The 25,118-nt window shown below is 31.6% G+C and overlaps 1 protein-coding gene across 2 annotated transcripts in view; it reads left to right on the top strand.

Moving 5' to 3' along the window:
* Positions 1-25,118, top strand: part of LOC143199628 (diuretic hormone receptor) — a 131,735-nt gene that overhangs the window by 39,847 nt on the left and 66,770 nt on the right. For both annotated transcript variants that reach the window (XM_076409574.1, XM_076409573.1), the window contains exon 7: positions 10,050-10,126. In XM_076409574.1, coding sequence (XP_076265689.1) covers positions 10,050-10,126 — 77 coding nt within the window. The remainder of the gene's footprint in view (positions 1-10,049; positions 10,127-25,118) is intronic.

Raw genomic sequence — 25,118 nt, 5'->3', positions numbered from 1 at the left:
ATTGTATTAAAATATGTTTATACTGAAAAAAGTACTCAATGTTTTTATAAATTTCATCAGTTTAATCGGAAATACAGCATTCAAGAACAACATCAAGGGTGATCTTGATTAGCCACCAGATTCGTAGGTGAACGCTCTTCGGTGAATACAAGATTCTTAATTTTTTGGAAGATTTTAACTATAATACATATATTATGGCTGATTCGGTATTATATTCAGACAGAATTCATAAACATCTGTCCTTAAATCGGGTACATTTAAACATAATTGCGGTCGTTTGGTCCAAAAAGTTGTAATAATTATTTGAATTTATTGTTTCACTAGTTTCAAATATATCTGTGACCAAAATTCCTTTGGAATCGCAAAAACAAAATCACGTCTTTGTGAATTTCTGCTTCAGATCTGGTTGTGCACCACTCTTAACCTCTTAATACGATATCTTTTCTTTACGACACGTCAAATTCTTATTCAAATCTTCAAATTATATTGACTATGATTTACAGAAATTGTAAAAGCAAAGCACTGAAATAAAATAACTCCTTTAAAATGTTCCCTAACAACGTATGAAGCGACGAGCTACACCCTTCAAAGAACTGCATCTAAATTTTCTAAGATAATACCCTAACTTCCTGAACAGTTCTCTGAAATAACTGTATCAAAATATGTGTATTGTAAAAAAACTATTAACTGTTTTTATACATTTCATTGGTTACCCGCATTGTATGTATATTTTCGTATGAAAACGTATTTTCAAATCAAATTGAGAATTATTTATAGAAATTTTCAAAGAAAAGCAAATTCTTTAAAATTAATTCACGGTCTTGATGTTCAGTGGATACTTGCCTTTAAACGTTAATCATTTGCCTTACCCATTGTCTTTGACCTCGGCTGATAAAAAAATCTCTTCTTAACTATTTCCTTCCACTTTTCATACTTTGAGCTCCGGAAACAACTTTTTCTGCCGCTCTCTTGACGGCTGCGAAACCGTCGAGGGGTCAGTTAATTAAGAGACTGAGCGGCTTTATAAGGACAAGCTGTTAAAAAGTTGCCGGTTGATTCAATTAGCGCTAATTACTCGTCTGCAGAGTATATTCTAATTATCCGACCTCTCTGCCTGAAAAAATCTAATCATACCAAGATGTTCTCGGACATTTCGTAGTTGATAATTAAAATTTAGCCTCTCGACATTTTTAACGTGATTACCCGACTACAAATTAAAATAATTTTAAAAAAAGGCTTTTTTGTCAAAGGCTTTGGCGATATTAAGGTCGTCTCTATGGAATAAGGCTTAAAATTCTACTATTTTAAATACAACATGTTCCATAAGAAAATTTAAATTGTTATAAATAAAACTAAAGAGAACATCGCAAGAAATAAGTTCGGTTATGACAACGTCACAATGTTGTCCCATCAACTTTGCCTTCCAGTTTATTTTGGTTCGGATTTTAGAATGAAGAATGTTATCAAATATATAGTCAATTCAAAATAGCAGTGACACGAGTGTCAATATATGTCTGTCTAAAGTTGTAAATTCGTTTTACAGTCAGACAATATTATCCTTGTCATTTTATTCTATTTAAAAAGTGATAGAATGCTCTTAGAAAAGTTCGAACATGTAACGGAATGAGCCTACAAAAGTTGTCCGTTTGCCCCAACATCTGAAAACTCTCCAAAATATTATAACTACGGATTATAAACCGACAAACGTTGTTTTAACGATTTGTTTTAATAAATTTGAAATCGCCGCGGTTTTTATTGAAAATATTTTTTGCGCCTTGCAGCTGCACTGTATATTACGGACACGGTCACTAAAATATCTCAAAAAATAAATAACAATATAACCTTAAATTCGCCAAAAAGAAACCTTGTTTATGCGAAACAGATGACGAGTCAATCAATCTTGGTGTTTCAAATATCAAATATACGAAATTTATAAACAGTTGTAGCGAATTGAGGCATGTCGAATTTTACATCGTGGAATAACGGTCTACAAAATACCCAGAAATATAATCCCAGATGTTGAACACGGGCGGGGTGCCAATTGGAACCCGACACCGAATAGCTGGCGGCAACCCCGAGACGTTTATCTGGGATATTATTGAAGGGTATTTCGGTCATTCAGTGTTCAACCCTCGTTCGGTTAAGACGTGCCACCATCGACTGCCCAAGCCTCGTCAACAGGTAACTCCGCTGCCATCCTTTTTATCTTTGTATTTTTCTCATTTTTTATATTGTCAATAAATAACGGTCACATCATGTAAACACCACTGTTTCATTTCGATTTACCTCCATTCACCGAGCCACATCATTTTTACCCTAAAGTGGTGACCCCGACGTGATCTTTCGCAAAATTGGGTTTGGACTCGTGAATGGAGGGTACGTAGAAAATGGTGTATTTTACGTGACCGTTATATTCTTTTTTGTTTCAAAATTTTAAATATTTTTAATTCGATTCGTTTTCAATTTTACCTTCAAGGTTCATTTTCATTTTATTCCGATTAATTTCATTATTTCCAATTCATTTTTTTAAATTTTTTTTTGTCAAAATTTTTATTTCACAATCTTTTGGAATATTTTTACGTCATTTGTTCATCAGCGTCTCGGCTAAACATTTCTTTCGGCGCTATGTTTAAATCATAATGTCTTCCTTCGCTCGCCGTCTCCGTCATAATGGCAGATATTTTGATTTAAAAGGCTTTGGGTAGCTTCGGTCGGATACCGTCGTTATTTGTTTTGTCTGAATTAACCTAACGTATGTGACTACGGATTAGTCACAGAGCAGCTCCAGAAGCTAGGTACCGATTGCAGTCACCGTAGACTCGTTATGTCTTCGCCGAAGTACCAGAATTGCTAACGTCTCGTCGTCGAAGAAAATAAGCTACCACGTCGTCGAACAGTCGATCCTCCCACAGCGTCGATTACGGGAGCCCTGTCTGAAGAATAGCTTGTTTTCAACGTCGTCGATGGACCACATTCAAGTGCCAAAGCGACGATGATGCAACGGTATCTGTAGGACCGGAAGATATCAACAGCCGTACCAGACCGCAACCGTACCAACCACAACCATTTTACACAGCACATTTTGTTTGGTATATGTTTTTTTTTGTATTTGATATTTTTTGCAAACATTTTTGTATTTTTGTTGAAGTAATTTTATGTAAAATTCTGGCAGGGGAGTATTGTAGCGAATTGAGGCATGTCGAATTTTACATCGTGGAATAACGGTCTACAAAATACCCAGAAATATAATCCCAGATGTTGAACACGGGCGGGGTGCCAATTGGAACCCGACACCGAATAGCTGGCGGCAACCCCGAGACGTTTATCTGGGATATTATTGAAGGGTATTTCGGTCATTCAGTGTTCAACCCTCGTTCGGTTAAGACGTGCCACCATCGACTGCCCAAGCCTCGTCAACAGGTAACTCCGCTGCCATCCTTTTTATCTTTGTATTTTTCTCATTTTTTATATTGTCAATAAATAACGGTCACATCATGTAAACACCACTGTTTCATTTCGATTTACCTCCATTCACCGAGCCACATCATTTTTACCCTAAACAGTAAGTAGTTTTTTCAATCGAAACATAATTTAATACAATTATTTGAGGGAAAATTGTTAGTCTGGGTATTTTCCACAAAGATCCAAAAGATATACAGCTATTTGAGAGATGTAGAACGTCCGTTCATACATTGTTGGATAATACAGGATTTAAGTGGTGTAAAGATAACCCACGAAGGGGTTTAATGGAACTTCCAGGGATTGTTTTTAAAAGAATAAAATTTTTAAAAATATATAACAAAATTAAGAAAGAATTTTATTCATTTATATATTTAAAAGAGACATGAATATTTCAGAATGATACCTTCGTTTGCTTATGGCAAAATGATAATAAATATAGTGTAAAGACAACAAAGGTTCATGGAAAAAGGTAAACGTTGGAATAACTATCGATTAGGTTTTGTTAGTCATAACATAATGCATCAATTCATTATGCAAAGTCTGGATTTATGAAAAGACGCATTGTCGAAAATAACACCTTCGATTTGTATGAGCTCGATAAGATACATTGAAGAAGAAATTGACAATTGGTAGAATTTTGAGCAAGTTTTTAACAGATTGGAAATAAACAGCTTGGTTATTAACTTGACTAGTATTTCTAAAAATAATTATGATTGAATAAAACTTTATGAATATTGGATTTTGATTCAATACTGACGATTACCAAGACAGGATGATGAAAGAGGAAACCACTAAAGGTTAATATACTTTAATTGTAGGGAATTGTATTATAGTGTGAAAGCTTTATAAGCATGTGTGTTATTCTTCAGAATTTACATGAACGTTTGGTTAACATGTATAAGTAGATAAATAACACTAACTGTTTTCAAGATATGGTAAATGCATTAAGGAGAATGCAGTGATTACTATCGTAGTTTTATCAAGAAATATGTATAAAGATAGAGAAATATAGTAATATCATAATGACTTTACAAAGATACATTGCATCGAAAGAAACAAGAACTAAGCGTAAAACACAAATATGCTCTCTAATGAAAGTAAAGTACATTACTCAGATAAACAATTGTTAATTAAGTGCATAAGGCCTTGGGGGTTACCACTACATACAAAAACGCGTCTAGAACCCTACCGATACTAACGTGGAAAAAAGCTCAATGTATATATAATAAAACAACTATAACCTATAAATTATTGTGGCTGTAAAATTAATTGTAGTTTTAAGTAAGTAAAGTTTATAGTAAAAGTAATTCATATAGAAATAAGAAAATTAACTTTTGGCCATTTAAAGTCTGCGTCTCCCAATAGTGTACGAAGGGATGATCTACATCCATCGAAGAGCTACATATTCCTCAGTTTTCTGAGAATATTTTCCGGATTAGCAAACGTTTCCTCCGAAATAATTGTATTAAATTATGATTATATCAAGACAATATCGAAAAGAACTACTGACTTTTTCAACATCAGGATGATCTTTAATCGTCATCCGCTTCGCATGTAGGCAGTTCCTCTTTGTATTTGAAATTTAACGAAATAAATAAGTCGTCAAAACATTTGACGATTTCGAACTAATAATTACATATCCAGACATATGATTTTACATTTTAAACTGTACAGTTTGTCCTCTATATGGATAGTCAAAATCTGACATATTATGTAGATCATTAGTTTTCAAAGAATTATTGTTATTTCCAAGTATATCTTTTATAAGTTCACCATTTCAGTACTGCCTATTTTAAATACTATCGAAGAAAGGTTTATGAATACTTATATAATTTACATAAAGTAAAATCACGTGAAACAGTTTTTAAACATTGTAGTTTATGGCACCATACTTGATGAACATTATATATATTTTACAACTTTTTCCCAACCTCCACATTCTTTATTTTAAAATGTTTAATACCAGTTCCCAAGTTTCTAATTAGATCCTTTCTTTGATAAAAAATATACGAATACTAATTTTGTGTTATGTTTGGCAGTCATACACAATATCTTGTTTAGATTACCACGAAGAGTTCTCAGACAATATTTTATTACGCAAGAGTTTAGAAATGTTTAAATAATTGTAATATATTGTAGATACTATATTTTCGACTATGAACTGTTTTAGAGATTTTGATTTATTTCAATTTTAATAAGCCAATTAGAAACTGCCAGTGAAATACCAAATGTTGTGTCAAAAAGTGTCAAAATGTAATCGATCGCATATACATTTATTAATATTTAAAATGTATATAAATGCAGTTCACTTTGGAAAAATATCCCGAAATAACTTTTTCTCCCATCTGAATTTTAGAATTATTAGAACCTCATACAATAAAGGTGTTATATGTTAATATTCAAATATAATAATCATCTATTCGTAATAATTAAAAATACAACATTCTCATTAATTAACTGGTCATTCAGTATTGACTAACCACAACAATTTTAACAATACTATTTTAAAATTTATTACTGTGTATTTATGTAAAATTTATGATGAATATAAACACAATAAATCCGCCATTATATTGAATAATTTATTTGTTGCCCATGAAGCGAACGTATATATATGAATATATAAAAATAATAAAGTTTAAAAAGTCTAAATAGGCTACAACATTTTAAATGGAGAATATATAAATATAAATTTTGTTCGCAATTTTAAAATGCTACCTATATCCTGTTGAGTTTACGTAGTTCTTAAAATGTATATTTCTAAAACCCAATTTTCCAAACTACTTTATTATAGATATATGTCGAGTTTTTTTTTTGTTGAAAACATCAATTGTTAAGGTTGAATCTCTATAATGATATCTTTACTAACTTTATACTTTGTAGTAGTTATATATTTAAGTAATGCATGCTCTCAGAATTGCTTATATACCTTACCAAAACATTTTAAATGACCTACAATACTCCGCTATTACGTGCATGATATAGAATTCAATTAAATTTGCCATAATAAAATAAATAATAGGATTATGTGTTTAAAACTAAAATATCATTTATAAAAAGCCACTGAACGTATCAATTACAAAAATAAAAATAGATACTACCTATTGAAAATTCTTATTAAATTATTTGAAATGTTCATACTATATTAGGTAGATTAGATGACGTAACTACCAATGATATCATATTGATGATACGAAAAATAAATGCAACTGGTCCTAAATATAGTAGTTCTTTTTCGCCCAATTTTCCAAACTACTTTATTATAGATATATGTCGAGTTTTTTTTTGTTGAAAACATCAATTGTTAAGGTTGAATCTCTATAATGATATCTTTACTAACTTTATACTTTGTAGTAGTTATATATTTAAGTAATGCATGCTCTCACAATTGCTTATATATTTTACGAAAACATTTTAAATGACCTACAATACTCCACTATTACGTGCATGATATAGAATTCAATTAAATTTGCCATATTAAAATAAATAATAGGGTTATGTGTTTAAAACTAAAATATCATTTATAAAAAGCCACTGAACGTATCAATTACAAAAATAAAAATAGATACTACCTATTGAAAATTCTTATTAAATTGTTCGAAATGTTCATACTACATTAGGTAGATTAGATGACGTAACTACCAATGATATCATATTGATAATACGAGAAATAAATGCAACTGACCCTAAATACAGTAGTTTTCGCCCAATTTTCCAAAATTATGTACAAGTACAAAACTCAATATGTGTTTAACAAGTCGAATGTCTCAATTATTGATAAAATATTATATTTTAATCACAATTATTGACTTCCTGAGTTGAAAAAAGATTTCTTTCACTATTTTTCATCAATATTTTTTTTATTCGGAACATGGTTAATCGAAACCTTAAGTATTTTGAAAACCATAACTTCAAACTTGGATGGAATTTCATCAAGCACAACAAAATCTCCATTAAAATGTATGGAAATGGACTGACTTAAACTAACTGGTCGATAAATATTGAAATGATTAAAAGCAACGACAAAAACTTTCTCTGTTCGGGAAATATTTGTATTTTAATCTAAACAAATTGTGGAATAATGGCGGGGGTTGAGTTGAATAACGGTAAACTAGCAATATTTCTCGAAACTTTGTTAATTATTCGCGTTTTAGATATTCCGAAGTTGTTCCACTGAAACGCCGAGTTTTGATTTAAATTGCCGAAGGTTAACTTCATTTGAATTACGTACGCCCTGTCAATAATAATACCGAGTCTTTATATTGACATTGGAGTTGCTCAGTTTACGATATATAATCATGGATATTTGCGAAAATCTTTATCAATAAGTAATTGTTAATATTCCATATAATGTTTGTGCCTGCGGAGTGTGAGAATATGATATTTTTTCTCAGCTATAACGTTATTTTTCTTTTCAAATCATATAAATCTTATAGAATCACTTAGGGATATATCTCGTATGAATAATTTTCATTCCGAGGAACACAATAATAATAATTTTATAGGTTTTTTTACTCAAAAATAATTGAGTATTGTAATATTCAATAAGTCGATATAATAATAATGCACATGTCGATTGTTACTGATGTATTTTACCAATGAATGAAAAAGGGTTTGTTTGAAAAAAGTTATCAATATATATATATATATATATATATATATATATATATATATATATATATATATATATATATATATATATATATGTATATATATATATATATATATATATATATATATATATATATATATATATAATCCATTATTATATCAACGAAGTCCTGTCTTGACAAATATCACATTTTTTCTCAGCTCTAACATTGATTTTTTCTTTTATATTCGAAGAAAGCTCATGTTAACATACTTCATTTACTGAAACGTATCGATAATTGTTATGAAGACTGTTTCACTGGAAAAGGTTTGAGTATTGTAACATTCAATAAGCTTAAATAAATTCATATTGATTACTACTGCTGTATTTGACGATTGAACGAAAAAATTTTGTTTTAATAATAAAAATGATCCCAAAAAATGAACAAAACCGCATAGAAAACCTTATATATAAACCTGTAAAAAATTATTTTTCCTTCTACACTATTAGAAGAGTGGTTAGCAATTTCACAATATTATTTATACTTTAATTATAATTAAATTAATTAACATATTTCTAACTTGACAGCCTTTATTATTATTATTTTTTCATCGCATAATTTCTGATTGTCTATTTTTATAAATATTAACAGAATGTTAGGTTAATACATCAGTTGTTAAGGAAATAAAACAATGTTGTAAATCAAATACAATTAATTTTATCTTTTCTTTGCGTAAATTAACGCACAAATATGAGTTAATTTAACTGCATAACGTAACAAATATACAAAAATAAAATAAGTTAATAATATAAAATCGATACGTGAGGGAAATATTAAATGATAAGAAAGGACTTACTATATCTATGTCTGGTTTGGCTAATGCCGACTCCATCATCGAACCCAACTGACGATTATAAAAATGATATATAGGAATTCTACTGTTCCTCTTGATGTGAACTTGTACTTTGATGAAGATCGCGCTGTTTTTTACAAAATTCTGCTTCTCTTCTTGATTATTGTTGTTGACTTTTTCTTTCTTCTAAATTCTGATGCTTGTTTATATTCTGACTCTTCTTTAGCTAATTCTGATTACCACTCTCGATGCATTGTGCATTGTGCTTTTTATTGTCGTTGAAGCTCCTCCTTCGGGTTCTTGGTGGTGACTGAGAAGTTTGGTTCAAAAAAACCCTTTCTGTATCCCGATTTGTTCAGAATTTCCGGGAGGGAAATATGGACTCTCAAGGAATGCTCGAAAATTCCACGGCCTTGGGCCTTCTTGAAGTTTATGACTATAGTTACCAGGTCTAACTTCTAACAAGCTTCATCTAGCTCTGGTAACTGAACCCTCATTATCCGGAACACTCAACAACGAGCTGATGAGGTATCCTTTTTGCTAGTCATGTGTTTTCTGCTTTTCTCGGTGCCTTTCCTATCTTGGCCTGGCTTTATTAGAGATTTGATACGATATTTTATATTTTCTGAAGTCATAGATTTCTTCCCATGTCACAAATATTACAAAAAACATCTAAATTATAGACCTAGACTGATAAAATATACCCCTAAAATATACAAAAACAAACAAAATTGATGAGATGGGAGAAGTAGCGATGGAAAAACGATCAATAATAGCTTAAATAGAACAAAACTTTCCGTTCGTTCACCATAAATTCCCGATTTTTCACCAAAAATAAAGGAGAGAATGCATACAAAGAGATATATTTTATCTCGATATTGCTTCTGCATAAAAGTTATGTACACGATCGAAGAGTAAATACGAACATATCTACATTTTCAAACTCATACACATTGGAAATTCGCTGCAACCTGTGGCAATATAGCAAAATTTAAGGGGCGCATCCCAGTACATTCAGTGCCGACGAAAGTTTATATAATAACCAATGGCGCAACATCACATTTTTAATATCATTCCACCTGTTATTATACGAAAGTTTTTTCGTATATATTTCTGAATGTTCATTCAATGTGTTGTTTCAGGGACTCCATTATTCTTCATTATTGTTTGGGCCGTACTGAAAACTCTTATACCGCCACCACCAGATCCATCTGATTCGGTAAGTTTTTTTGTTTATAATGAATATTTTTAAGGTATCTAGTTATGTTGTTTTGATTTAACATGTAACTGAATACGCTGTCATAATATCAAAGGGCATGATTCACCTTTCCTCTTTATTTTATAGTTTTGTTTTCATAAATTAGGTATATATGTTCACAATTTGCTTAGTGAATGTATTTCTTATAAAACAGACTAAGCATAACTTGAAATATTTTAAATACATACTAAATCATCTTTGCATATCTCACTATATCACAGTAGAATAAGGGAATGTCTTGTTTTGCCGTGTAACAAGTCTTTTGCTTTTAGCTTTTGTTTGAGGAGTACCAGAATATCATACAACATTTTCCTATTCATAAATTGACATTATAAACTATATTATTATGCAATAATCATAGGATAGCGAATATCTAGTGAATAAATCGTATGAAGTTTTGAACCGCTAAAACTTTGCAATTTCAATGTTCCACTCAAACAATTGCAGTTCATAGATTGCTCTCATTATGATATTACTCAATTTTAACATATAATTCTTACAAAATTTTGGGTTAAATAAATGAGTGAATCAACTTATAATTTCAATGTATGATCCATAGTTTTCGAGACATAACTAAGCTTTCTTCCTTTCCACAATTACTAAAATAGCCATATTAAAAGAAACATTGGCTAAATACCTTCTCAAGGACATATAACACCCACTGATAATGAATCTGGTAAGCATTTCACTGTATTTCTTGTAGTTTTCGAAATATAAGCTGGCCAAACATATTCTGTCACTATGGTAAGATTTCTTAGGCTTCACATTTATTGAATCCACTGTACCAAGTGACATTGACATTGACCAAATAACTTGCCCTAGCACATATAAGACTCCATAATTACTACTGTGGCAAACATTTAAATTTGTCCCCTATATTTTCCGATATACAAGCCGCCCAAATTCGTTCTGTGGATATGGTAAGCTTCTTAGGGCTCACATTTACTAAAACCTCTATAGTAAGTCAAAGATTGATCGAAGAAATTGTCCTAGAACATACAAGACATGCCAATTCCTAATCTGGCAAGCATATTTATTTACCTCTTATAGTTTACAAGACATAAGCCCAAATTTGTTCTGTTGCCGTTATAAGCTTTCTTATACCCCACATTTACAAATACCACTAAAGGAAAGATTGACCAAAGAGCTAATTCTAAAGAATATAAGATTCGTTAATTATGAATCTGACAACAAACAAGTAACGTAACGTTATTAGAGTGAAACATATCATTTTAAAGAATAAGAAACTCTAATTTTATTGGGTACAATTCAATTCTGAATGAACGCCTCTGTCCATTCTCGCCAATTGTCCGAATGAATTAAGCCAAATCCCTAATATAGTCTTGGCGCGGTTCATACAAGGCCCCAGGTTATCTAATTCGACCGTTGGCAACGTTCGCCATTGACAAACCTGAGTCCCGGCGACAACCCCTGAGCGGCTAGTTTCGGTTCCACGCTCGCCAAATGCAATTTCTTTCGGCAATTAGCCGTACGCGGATTGAATTCGCCGCTGACGTCGTCGCCCGTTAACGCTCTCCGGAATTCTGGAAATGTACTCGTCTAATGCCTATTGCCCGTCGACCAATAGCGTCTGGAAAGTTCGGGGAGTTTTCGAAACGAAACCCTAAGTTTACGGAGGCGTAGATAGCGTCTACTGTTCGTAGATGCTTAATATAGCTTGTATAAGAGGACGAATGGGTTATAGATATGATTTGAATGCTTATAAGCAACAAGCGGAGTCTAACTTTATTAGAAGTACTTGCAACAAAGGTTTTTTTAACAATAAAAATGTTGACAGCTTTTGAAAACACTTATTTTATGTATTATTTATTATTAAATCACTAATATCATCTATATTATCATGGTAAGTTGTTGCACGATTGCGTTAGCAGCAGCATATCCAAATGTTTAATTCTTGCCTCTTTCGGTACAGTGTTTCCTTGCAAAGTAATTTTAATATCACTGTATTTCTCCTAAGTTTGTTCTGATAGTAACTGAATACAACTTTCTTGATAAAACTACATATAATCACTGCATAGTTTCAAATGCATTTGCCATACCCGAAAATTAATTAATATTCTTCCTTTTATACATTTTAACCAAATGCTCATTTATATTCTGAACAATTAAACACATATCCATGCACATAAATCTTTCACAGTCTACAATACGATTTTCTAGAGTTATCGAATATTAAATATATATACTTACCTTTAGGTGTTTCCACTCTCATCATCCTGTCTTGGTAATTGTCAACCTTAAATCATAATCCCACATTCAGAAAGATTAAATCAATCACTGTCACTACTGAAGTGAATAACAGAGCTCTTAATTTCTAATCTATCTAACACTTGTTCACGGTTCCACCATTTGTCAGTTTCTTCTTCAATGTGTCTGATCCAGTTCATCTAAACCAAATATCTTTTTATATTGTAGATAAGCCTCTTTCCACATATCCAGCCAGTTTTGGCTTGTATATGACTAACAAAACCGAATCAATTTGTACTGCGCGTTTTCCCGTTGCCACCAACTATTGTTGCCTTAACACTGTTTTTATTATCATATTGCCATGAGTTTCGATGTCCCATTCTAGAATATTGAAATAATAAGTCTTCCATGATATTATTTTTTACTTTTAAAAATTGTATTCTTTTAAAAACAATGTGAAAGTTCCCTTAGACTTCTTCGTAGGCTATCTCTACACCATTTAAATTCTGTATTACCTAACAATAGACAGTTTATGAAGGGATATTCTACATCCCTCAAAGAGCTATATATCCCTAAGTTTTCTATGTAGACTTTCCAGACTAACAATTTCCCCTGACATAATTATATTAAATTATGTTTATATTTTTAAAAAACTACTCAACGTTTTTATACATTTTATAAATTTCATAAATATCACTTTCACTTCAAAGGCACTTTCCTTTCGGTGAATCTAAAATTATATTGTTTATCTTTTCTTTTTTTTTTGAGAGATGTTAGCCATAGTGTAATCACAAATATTAAGCAACGACTTGAAATTTATCAAAACAAGTAAAGCGACAAAACAACATTTGACGGTTTATCATCATTAATGCACTGAAAAATTTTTCAAAGATTTTACAACCGAATGACATTTGCAGGCTGATTTGGTAACATATTCGTCCGTATCAAACAGCATTATATCTCTTTTTAACTATAATAAAATGAGAAGAAAAATATTGTCTGGCAGCCAATACATTAAGCATCTTGATATCGTGGTTTCACAATAGGCTTCAAACAGACAATAGACAGAATATATGATGTTAATATAACGTTAATGGCAGTCCTAATACGTCAAGGTTAGCGGAAAATCAAAAGTTTTGTGTTAAAAAGTATCTCGACTTCTTAGTTGTTGGGATTTTAATATTTCCAGTGTTCATTGATCTATTTTTGAACAAATATAATGCTTCTTTCAGTTATTTATTTCAGTAATGGTTTGAAGGTTAAAATTAGCTAAAAATTTGTTAAAACAAACCTAGCAATTTTCTGTATACAGTCAAGTTGTAATAACGCCCAAACGTTCCTCAACCAGATATGAAGTCATGCTTCCCTTTAAACCCTGATAAATTATTTTCCAAAAGTTCTGTCGTGACTCCTTAATATTGATAACAAAAATATTCATTCGAATTTCGCAAACTACATTATGACTCAATATCTACAATTATTTGTTTTGCATGGTTAACTAGATTTTAACCTTCATAACTGCACGTATATGGATAAATTTTTATGCTTGAGATGTTTTTAAAACTTTTATTTATATCTCTGTTTCAAATAAATTTCCTTTCAATCGAGATATCAATAGAATTTTCGATAAAAATTATTGACGTTTCCATGATTTCTCCATATTTTGAAGGCATTTCATTTGTTTGGAATGTCTCAAACGTTTCAGTTTTCAGTACACTTTATATAAAATTGCGGTTGCCAGTTTTTATTCCTATCTGATTTTTTTGTATTTTGTTGCTAATATTCAATATCACATAATTATATTAGATCAAAATTTATTAAATGATTTTTTGTGAAGACATAAAATGTAATAAATTGGTACAATTTTAGAATGATAACTTATTTTAAAACCATTTTTACAGATACTGTTTCTTAATTCTCAGATAAAGTATTTCGAATTCTTATAATTGTTTTAAAAAAATCAGTGTAGCTCTAGCGAATTCTGCACTTCACCTGGGACAAAGGAAATGTTTAATTTACATTAACTTTCCTATCGCTGCACCTAGTGCTTTTTTTAATCAGTACTTTTTGGAATAAGTTGGAATCGTATTATTTTCACAGGATTTCTTTGAAGGTAACTTAACTACATTGAGAAAATTCTGCTGAGACTGGAACAAGTTATTGTCAATAGAATAAGTAGGGTGCTATGTTTGGACATTACGATGGATGCACCAAAAATTCTTCAAGCATGCTCCTCACGAAATACTTATTCGGGCGTCATTTCGAACTTTTTTCTTCCGATTATCTGGTGCAATCCCTCTTTTTATCCACAATAGTGTTAATAATTAAATGCTCGACTAACTGATATAGTCAATTTTTCAGCATCAACCTGCGTATTAATCGTTCATTATGGTCCTACGCCTACCATTTTCTTTAACTGAAATAAAAAAATTGAACCCAAACGAACTTTGTCTTTCGCTTCCAACCATCACCTTTCCGATGGTTATCTACTAATAAAGTTGCAGTCTGTATTTCCTAAGGCATTCACAATTGGCACTGGGTAGAACGCCATTCAGCTCCAATATGTTGACCATACATATAATGTAATTGATCAAAAACAAGCGATACACAGACATATTAAATATTCTTATTGGAACTCTTTGAGGAACTCGAAGAGATCAACATAATTTCAGAATCCGATGACAGAAACTGATTTGTATCAAGTCGTTTTGTACCCATTCGGACTCGATGAAAACGAAAAATAAACAGTCGCTTAAAAGCTGTACAAATTTAGCTACAATAATTACAGTTTCCAGTTCTGAAACGTTAAGTTTGAGGTAAACACTGAGACAAATATTTTCCCAGTGAGATTTTACGATATAAATTTGCTCGGCTAAATTACGTTTTCCGAATCTGTCGTCGTCAAGTCCCGGGTTAACGTCGCGAGACACGGAGGCCCATTCTTATTCTTTAGTCAGAACCACACAAGTCACCACGTAAAAGTGACTGTTCTTGACAGTCTAATTTTGTACATTTAAATAAACTGTCTCCAGTCTGTTTTAGTTGTAATATATATACACACGAATATTACTTCAAAACACAAACAATGCTGCCGATTTCTTTATAATTCCCATCTAAACCAATCTAAATAATATAAACATTTGTTACTTCTAGTTTTTTAATAGTTTAGTTTTCTTTTTACCAACGAAAGTTTAACTGTACGGGACCTACAGTTTAACGTAGGTTCCGAACGTCCTCGGCATTAAACCTACTGACTGATCGGTAACAGATTTAGAGACCATCCCAAAAGATATCCGGTCTTACCCAGCCTGGTTACTGACGTCACTGGGATGGTTTTTCCTTGCCATATTTTCCACCTAAAAAGACATTTTCAATTACAATCACAAACATTAAGTACAAGCTGGTAGCATGCCTCAGCAGGATTCAAACCCGCGACTATCGCAACATTAGGAGGACCATCCTGTCGCCTCAACCACTGCGCGAACGAAGCCGGCTGTTACACCTAGTTAAACATTTAGATTAGCAGCATGACGTATCCTTTGAAGAAACGAACATAACAAAGTTAAACGTAAATAAAATATACTTAAAAATGTTAAACGAACAAAATTAAAAAATAAAAAGTTATTTATTCAAATGGAAAAAATGACAAGAAAGATGGCCTAACTTTAGCCCAGGGGTCATATTATATATCCTGAATTATATATTCAATCTTCCGGAAAACAAAGAAAGTGATGATCAAAGTGGTAAGATGTGGCGGTGGTAATTAAAAGGCTTAACTCACTAAAAATCCAACAAAATGGCCACACAATTATTGAAGGAGACAAGACCATAATAAGTAAGAAATAAAAACTGTGAAACCTAGGAAAGGAAAAGTATATTCTATTGAGTAATATTATGAAAAAAACTATTAAATATTGACGCAAAATCGATCTTACGAACTCACAATTGACAAATTGATTGACAAAATTAAGTAATATGATGGAGGAGGGAGGATATAAAGGCGAGACAGAGAAACAAAAGAACTCCGATAACATTTGGGGTATAGAAACAAGAGTTTATATATTCGCTAAGAAGTCAAATATTAAAAATTATAAAACAAACAGAAATGGTTAGACATTAGAAAAAATACAATTGTTAACGTAAAAAAGAAAGAAAAGACGACCCCATTGCCCCAGCACTAACTACAAAAATAAAAAGAAAAAAGTAAATAGAACGATGAACCGAGAGAACATCAATAATAAAGATAATAACAGAATAACTGAAAAAAGAACTGATAGAGGATGGTCGCAAAAAATAAAAAATAAAAAATGTTAACGAATATAATAAATTTAAGAACCAGCATATACATATTTTTGCTCGAAACAACCTCTTGTTATAGGTAGAGCTGAGATACTGGCGGTTTTGCCCAACACTGACTAATAAATTATTGATATATGTTCTGAATTCGTATTACATTAAAACGGTATTATTAATGATATCGATAAAATGTCATTTGACTTGAACTAGAGAACACTTCAGAAACAGTAGTCATCATTGAACAAATGAACCCTTGGTCAACATTCTAAAAGCCATTTTATTCCAGAGTGACATACATACCGACATTTTTAAACTAATATTCTAACTTATTCTAGAGAATATTAAATCTCACTCTATGTAGCAATTAATCAGTTCGTATAGTAGTTTGTGTTTGAGCCTATGCTGTCATTATGCACATTTAACTGTTTGGCGAGTGCATTGGGACGAGTCTTTCACAGTACTTCGAATCACACTCGTTATGGATTCTAAGAGTATATCGCGCTGAATCAGTTTGTTGCAGACGTAATATGGGGCATCGACGATGACTCGCAATATTTCATTCTGGAACCTCTGGAGGATATCCATGTTAGATTTGCTAGTAGTACCTCACAGTTTAATACCAAAGGTCCAAATGGGCCTTAGTAATGAATTCAGCAAGACCTTGTTACCTAATAATAATTTAGATTTACGCCCTATCAGTTAATACATTTGGTTTAGTTCAAGCCCAAGCTATTTGCCTTTTGTCACTATATGTTTTTTCCAGGTCAAACGTCAATCAAAATGTTGTCTGCTTGTGGAAATATATGATTATTCAATTTTATTGAGGGACAAGTTCTTCTACAAATGGTGAGTGAATGTCACATGGGTAGATTTTGTCTCATTTGCTTTGATACACCACGTTTTCAACTACAATTCGACTTTGTTAAGATGAAGTTGGAGGTTTCTTGTGGCTGATATTGGATCGTCGTGTTGGTCATCTGTTGCAACAGTAGAGTTTTTTCTTGAGGTGGGTAAGTCAGCTGTATATAATAGATATAACAATGGGCCGGTATTCTTCACCCTGTTTAGCAATAAAATGTCTGTCTGTGAGGTATGATTTCAGCAGTTCAAAGTGCGTATGGGGAAAAGATTTTTGTTAACTAATCTATGTATTTATTCTTGTTCATAATAAATATATATTGAGAATTAAATTATATATAACCATTTGAAATCAAAGAGATCTATTTGAACTCAAAGTATAATTTAAACAACAATTTGCTGTTTAGTTTTGCCATCGTATTATATAGAGAATTTCGAGTTTCCATATGCAACTTTGCTGCAATGGATCGAGTTCGGCGTCCAGTTCGCGACGAAGGGTTTGAGTTGCGACCTCAACAAACGCAAATTCGAATTGCTCCCCATTGACATTTAGAACAACTTCCCCACAATGATAATTCGACTTTAAACTTCGTATAGTGCCGGCGGAATCGCCCCCATATTACCGCTATCTCTGACTCTATTTGCTTTTATTAGATTTAAAAGTTGCCTTAGAAACGAGCGCCTTAGTATAATCGAGCTATTTTATCAAATATTGTTAGTTTATAAAGTGTTAATGTTATTTTTGAACATAAGTTATAATAAAAACAATAACTTTGTACAGTTTTTATTTATGTTTCTATTGTATGAAGCTTTTACTCTTAACTAGAGTTGAGAACTATCGACAAAATAGTTGAAATAGTCGATAGTCACAAAAGTAGTTGACTCAAAATAGTAATAACGAAAAGGTGTCAAATACACGCTTCGACTGTTTTTTCTATTCGTGATAACAGACGGAGATGTACACATTAATTCCCCTATTAATTTTGAAATAGGAAAGGACGGGAATAATAGCTTGGATCGCTGTGCCGTAAGTACCAGTTTATTTTAAATGATCCCAGTCACGCCAGTAACCAGACTGGCTTAGACCGGATGTCTTCTGGGATAAATTCTAAGTTGGTCACTCGGATGTCCGTAGGCTTAATGCTGAGGACCGTGGTTCGGAGCCCACGTTAAATAGTAGGTCCAGTCCAGATAAACCCCTAGTTGGTAAAAGGAGGCTTTAAAATATATTTTAAAAAAATAACATAATATAATTTTATAATTACGTTTTTTCTCTTCTGTGCAGTTAACAATTTTAATAACATTTTTGTAAATTTGTACCGTTAATTTTTCTCACCTTTAATAGTATTTTGATGACTTAAGGCATTTATGTGATGATTTAAAAGGTTAATCCATTGAATACCAATTCCTAATACTTTTCTAACAATTGATAGAGACTCACGGACTCTACTTCTCTAGAAGTTTTTACAATCTCTTCTTTAATATATTGGATGTAATACCGGATAAATAACTTGATTGATTGCAGTATATTTTACCGCACTCTAGTGATTTTATTGCTAAATACCGCTTATATTCGGGAACGATAATTATTACCGAAGTTGCTAATCACTATGGTGAGCCATAATTGTAGAGTAGAATGAACAAATTCTTCCTCCATTATGCAACATAGCGAATACTGCTGATGACACTTTTAATGTTATCACTGATCAGTCATTTAAATATTAGGCACAAAGTCTGATATTCATGTTTCAATACAGCAACTTCCAAGTTATTTCTGTTTGAAAAGAGAGAAATGCAATAAAGGATTTCATTATATTTTACAAAATAAATCAAATTGAATGATAAAAAATGTTGCTTTCTTTGAACATCATTTAAAATACGAATTCGACGTCTTGATACTGATAATTATTTGATACTGATAACTTGATAACTTAATAATTAACTGACCATAAATTAAAACTAGAATCACCTTTACATCTAATTACGTACCTATAAAAAGGATGTACATAAGATTCTTAAAAGCATTAAGTCCCCAGGTGAAGGGATTTTTCATTTTTTCCTTGTCTCGCTAAGGTCTTTAAATTGAACGAATTCATTTTAATGGCATCTCCATTGTGCTATTCGTGTTTATAAAAATAATTTAAATTATTGTGGCAGTTATCCAGAAAACTTAAATGAAATAAGTTATCAGGATTGGCTTCAAAAGCTTTTTGGTAAAATTGGATCGACGGTCAAATACGTAGTGAAATTCTGAAACATGGAACTGGATCCATCATCTTAATGATTTTCTGAAACGTCAATTACTTCACATCTTTTAAAACACGGAATCGATGTCAAGTAAGTTGATAATTAACTGACCATAAATTAAAACTAGAATCACCTTTACATCTAATTATGTACTTATAAAAAGGATGTACATAAGATTCATAAAAGCATTAAAAGATAAGAACTAAAAATAAACATTCATAAACCCCAGACAAGGGGAATTTTCTCTTTTCCTTGCCTCGCTAAGGTCTTTAAATTGAACGAATTCATTTTAATGACGTCTCCATTGTTAAATGCTGTTCGTGTTTATAAAAATAATTTAAATTATTACGGCAGACATCTAGAAAAGTAATCATAATTTTTCATTTTTCTCGAATTTATGACATTACACAAACCCTTAAATACGACTTCTCAGCAAAACTTTAAAGAACATTTAAAAATATAACTCTTTAATATGGTTTTAAAAATAGATGGGCCATTTTCGTTGTTAACTTGCAGTCTTTTTTAGATAGAAATGTTAACTTAAATGAAAGAAGTTATCAGGAGTGGCTTCAAAAGCTTTTTGGGTAAAATTGGCATCGAAAGCAAAACACGTAGTGGAAACCTCAGAGATGGAACTTCCGTTACAAGATTCGCCGTCTTCTGTTCTATAATCCTGGAGAGTTTTATTGGCTTTCAAAATTTTAAAATAATTCTGTGATCTCACTCCAAATTTTTTCAAGAAATTTGTAAAATTTAAAAAAATATTGGAAATATAAATTGAAAATCGTCCTTATTTTTCAATTCTTAAATAGTTATTACACAAAAACTATCACATACACAGGAGATATGGAGTGTAATAGATTTTATACAATAACATTACACGTATGTATTGCTCAATTTATATACCAAGTCTTGTAGGATACATTTTAGCGTTTTATAATTGGGTGAAATTGATTGATTGATTGATTTGTCAAATGCGTAATCCCTGAAATATCGAAAGAGGGCACATGGTTGGTGCTCAATTAGCAGAAGTATATGTAATGAAAACAGCTGAATAGCCCAAAAAAATACAAAAATAATAATATAATTTTCTGACATATACAAAATTTATTTTAAAATGTTTTTTTTTGAAAATCTAAGCGTGATAATTTTTAAATTTTTTGTGACATTCTTATTTATTTTTTGAAATCGGTTCAATGTTTTTGTTAAAAATATCTTTATTGGATGTCAAGAATTTCTGCAAAGCACTAAGGTAGAGCATTTCGGCAAGGCTTCTGTAAAGATCGTCCCTAAATATTGATTGTGTTCCAAATTTTACTTCTTTCTTATAAATTGGGACTTGTAAAGTTAATATTTTATTATGAAATGAAGTCGATCGGATAGAACACAAAAACTTCGAAAAACTCGGAAGAAACTTGCATATTTTCTACGTATAAAACATTAACTGGAATTAAAATTAAAATTTCTTTTATGATGACTTTAAGGGGCCATTTTGTTGTGTATTATAACGCCTACTTCGACAATACCAATTTCCAATATAATCTCTTGCTTTTCAATTTCAAATTGGTAAAATTATGGTGAGAATTTTAATCAAGAAATATTTTCTTAATTTAATAGGTTTTTTTTTCTTTTCTGCTTATATTAACCGTTTTTTAAATGTGTACTGTGAAGTTATGTCACCTTTAAAAGTATTGTAATGATTTAAGATTCGATTTGATGATTTAAGAGGGTTAATTCATTTAATAGCAACTGACAGTAATTTTCTAAAAATTCTCTAGAAGTTTTTACAAGAATTAGGTTCAACGTCTGCTATTCAGTTGTCCATGCTGAACTTCCAAATCTGCGACTGCGATATCTTCAAAATTAAATTTGCTCGTTTTCATTCTCCTGTCTTCTATCTTTTTACTTTTTGATATACTTAGTGTAGCAAGCTTGTCTTTGTCATAGTAATTTTACATAATATGACACATTTTTTCATTGCTTCTTTCCACTTTCTCTTCACTGCGCAACGTCGATGTTTATATAAAAGTTGTCTCTAGTGGTGTTGCCTCTACCACTAGCATCATCTATCGGAACTTGTTCCCAAACCCATTATACAAGAGCCTAATTTTGGAAGATTTTGGCGTGCACACAAGAATTTGAATTTGGGACGTTGCCAGTTCTTGCAAAGTATACTTATATTTGAAGAATAGATTCAATTATCTTGAATTCACAAATTAGCCTAAAACCGCCCTTGAAACTCAAGCTAAAATTGTTGTCTCTTATAATTTAAAAATGTAATATGAAGAACTTTTTATAAATATATATAATTCTAAAAGGACAAAGAGGAAATACAAAAAAACCAAAGTTATAGTCCTTGTAAGTTATTCCTATATTTGAAGAGTATAATTCATATAGAATATATATTCTCGAAATCACAAATTAACGTAAAATTACCGTTGAAACTAAAGTTCAAATTGAGCTAAATTTATTGGTAAAATGTTCATCTATAATTTATATTATACATAATAATTAAGTTATAACAAAATAACTAAATAACAAAAAATACAATACAATATGTAACATAATAAATATAATTTAATTAACTATTTATAAGAATTATAATAACAAATCAACGTTATACTTTTGTTTAGTTGCTATTTTGACTGTAATCACATTTCTGATTTTGTCTGAGTTGAATAGAATTAATTTGCCCAAGTCATTTTCATGTCCTACATGTGTTGTCACTTCTATACCAGCTGAACATTGAGAATTTATTCTACTACTTCTAGAAGTTGTAATATTTTTACCAAAATAGGAATCCACAATCATAATAGAAATAGTTGTTTAAAAATTACCTTTCCATACCTCAAAATCTTCAAATGTGTCAAGCTGCAATTATTTTTTCAATTTTAATATTGTAGAATGATTCGGTGTGATCAACTAGCGGTGATTTTGATGAAGTATGCTCAAATAAAGGACATCGAGTCATATTTATCAGAACTTTTACTTTCGCAGGGTCAATTATGATTAAAATACAATAAATTTGATATGGAATTGACTCCAATTTGCAAAATTTAACTAAAAATTGAACAGGTACGCACCTGGATCGCACGCAGCTGGGCTCATCCACAATTAGGCACTACTGTCCAATATTGTCCATTTTCTCATGTTGGATGGTGTTATTGTTATTATTTTTTTGGACAGAGCGTTAGAATACAGATAGGATTATTAAAACCAACATAAAAATTACCAATCTTTCCAAGAGTTTGAATTCCAAGAGACAAGAATGGGGCAAAATTCTGTTAGAAACTATTCATATTTTAAAAGTAAAAGATGGTTCAATACCCTATTAATAAATAAATATTGTGTATATGTCGGATGTTTATATTATTTTGTCTATCTCCTGTAAATCGTGAGTGGCATTTTAATAATCTTGGTAGTTTTCAACGACATTTAACATAACAATAAATTTCTATAGTCTACCTTTTTCCAGAAGGGCACCAAAATCAATCGAAAACTACCACTTAAAGATCCCGTACCCCCAATAACTTTTGTTAGTCCCGCCACTGAATAAACCAGAAGTAGACGATGTGTATTATTTGTGAAAAGCGAGCAGAATGCGAAATGTGTTTACCCCGGTGGCGGTTTCATAAAATTTCATTTGTACGATGCTAATTTCTTCGTCCATTTTCAAAAACAACTTAGCCGTCAATTGTAACGGTCCGTTTTGTACTGTACCACTTTAAAATTAATTTATATATAGATATATTATACCATGTAGCAAAGAGAAATAATTTTGCGGTTGCTTTTGTTCGCTGAGTGTGTACTGAACTGGTACATAATTACACGTATTAATCAAAGGACCAATATTATGAAAGAAAGGAAAATAAATATATGTTATATATGCTTATTTTTATATAAATATATAGCGTTAGTTTAGCGTTTAACAAGCTGTGATTTTGGTGAAGTATGTTCAAATAAAGGACATCGAGTCAAATTTATCTGAACTTTTACTTTCGCAGGGTCACTTATGAGTGAAATATAATAAATTTGGTATGGTATTAAAACCAATTTGCAAGGTACGCATCTGGATCGAGTTCCCTCACATGTTTCTTCACATAATACAAGTTTACTGTATGCCAGCTAGGGGTCATCCAGAATTAGGCACTACTGTCCAATATTGTCCATTTTCTGATGTTGGATGGTATTATTGTTATTATTTTTTTTGTACAGAGCGTTAGAGTACAGATAGTAACATTAAAGGGGAAACAAAAATTACCAATTTTTTCAAGAGTTTTGTGCTTTCTACGGAAAATAACTTGAGCGAGTGAAGCTCCAAAACCTCTACCGATTCCCCAGTTTACAGTATTCGAGAAAAAAAAACAATTCTCTCAGCTAATTATCACGCAGAGGAGAGGCAGACGGAACACAACTTTTAAATTAAGCGTGAAAATTAATTTCGCGAAAAAACTCCATCTGGATATCTGTGGATCAGCGGCGAGACCCCACTTTCCGTGGCTGAGGTCTCTTTTATTAGTGCCGGCTCACTCCCAATTAAACCGCTGACGTAAAAAGGGTCCCGTCGTTCCCGCAAACGGTTTAAAGAGAGAGAAATGGGACAAATATTGAAGGCGCGATCTATTGTCCCGACGCTTTTCCGCTTCCTGTATTCTAAAACATCACAAATACCATTAGAAAAGTTACAATTTCCTAAATTCGAGTTTATCAAATACTTGTAACTGCAGCTAATGTGCCAGGACCCCATCTGTGTCTATTTGAAATGAAAGTTTTCATGGAGAAATTCTACATAAAATTCTAGTAAAATTTCTTGAATATTAAGAAAACTATTATAACATAAACAAGAACCACATTATGGTGGCGCAGTGGTAGAGGCAATGGGGCGGTCCTCCTACTGTCGCGATAGCCGCGGGTTCGAATCCTGCTGGGGCATGGTCGTAAATTTATGTTTGTGATTGTTTAAAATTTGTGAATGTTCTAGGCAAGAGTGTAAAATCCGACAAGGAAAATGATCCCAGTCACGCCAGTAACCAGGCTGGGAAAGACCGAATGTCTTCTGGGATGATTTCTAAAGTTGGTCACTCGCCAGTCGGTAGGCTTAATGCTGAGGACCGTGGTTCGGAGCCAACGTTAAACCTTAGGCCCATTCCAGATAAACCCATAGTTGGTAAAAGGAGACTTTAAAATATATATAAAAAGGAACCACATTATTAAAATAGAATAATACAACTAAAACTCTATAGGGGCCTATAACTAGAGTTCTTTAAAAAAATCACATTTCATTGAACAATGAAATTCAAATTATAAACAATTCAATGTCTGTAAAAAAATCATTAAATAAAAT

The sequence above is a fragment of the Rhynchophorus ferrugineus genome, unplaced genomic scaffold (genome assembly GCF_030347505.1).
Source record: "Rhynchophorus ferrugineus isolate W39M unplaced genomic scaffold, kcgeb_rfMv2 rfM7, whole genome shotgun sequence".
NCBI classification, from domain to species: Eukaryota; Metazoa; Arthropoda; class Insecta; order Coleoptera; family Curculionidae; genus Rhynchophorus; species Rhynchophorus ferrugineus.
This window is presented reverse-complemented; position numbering and strand designations above follow the sequence as displayed.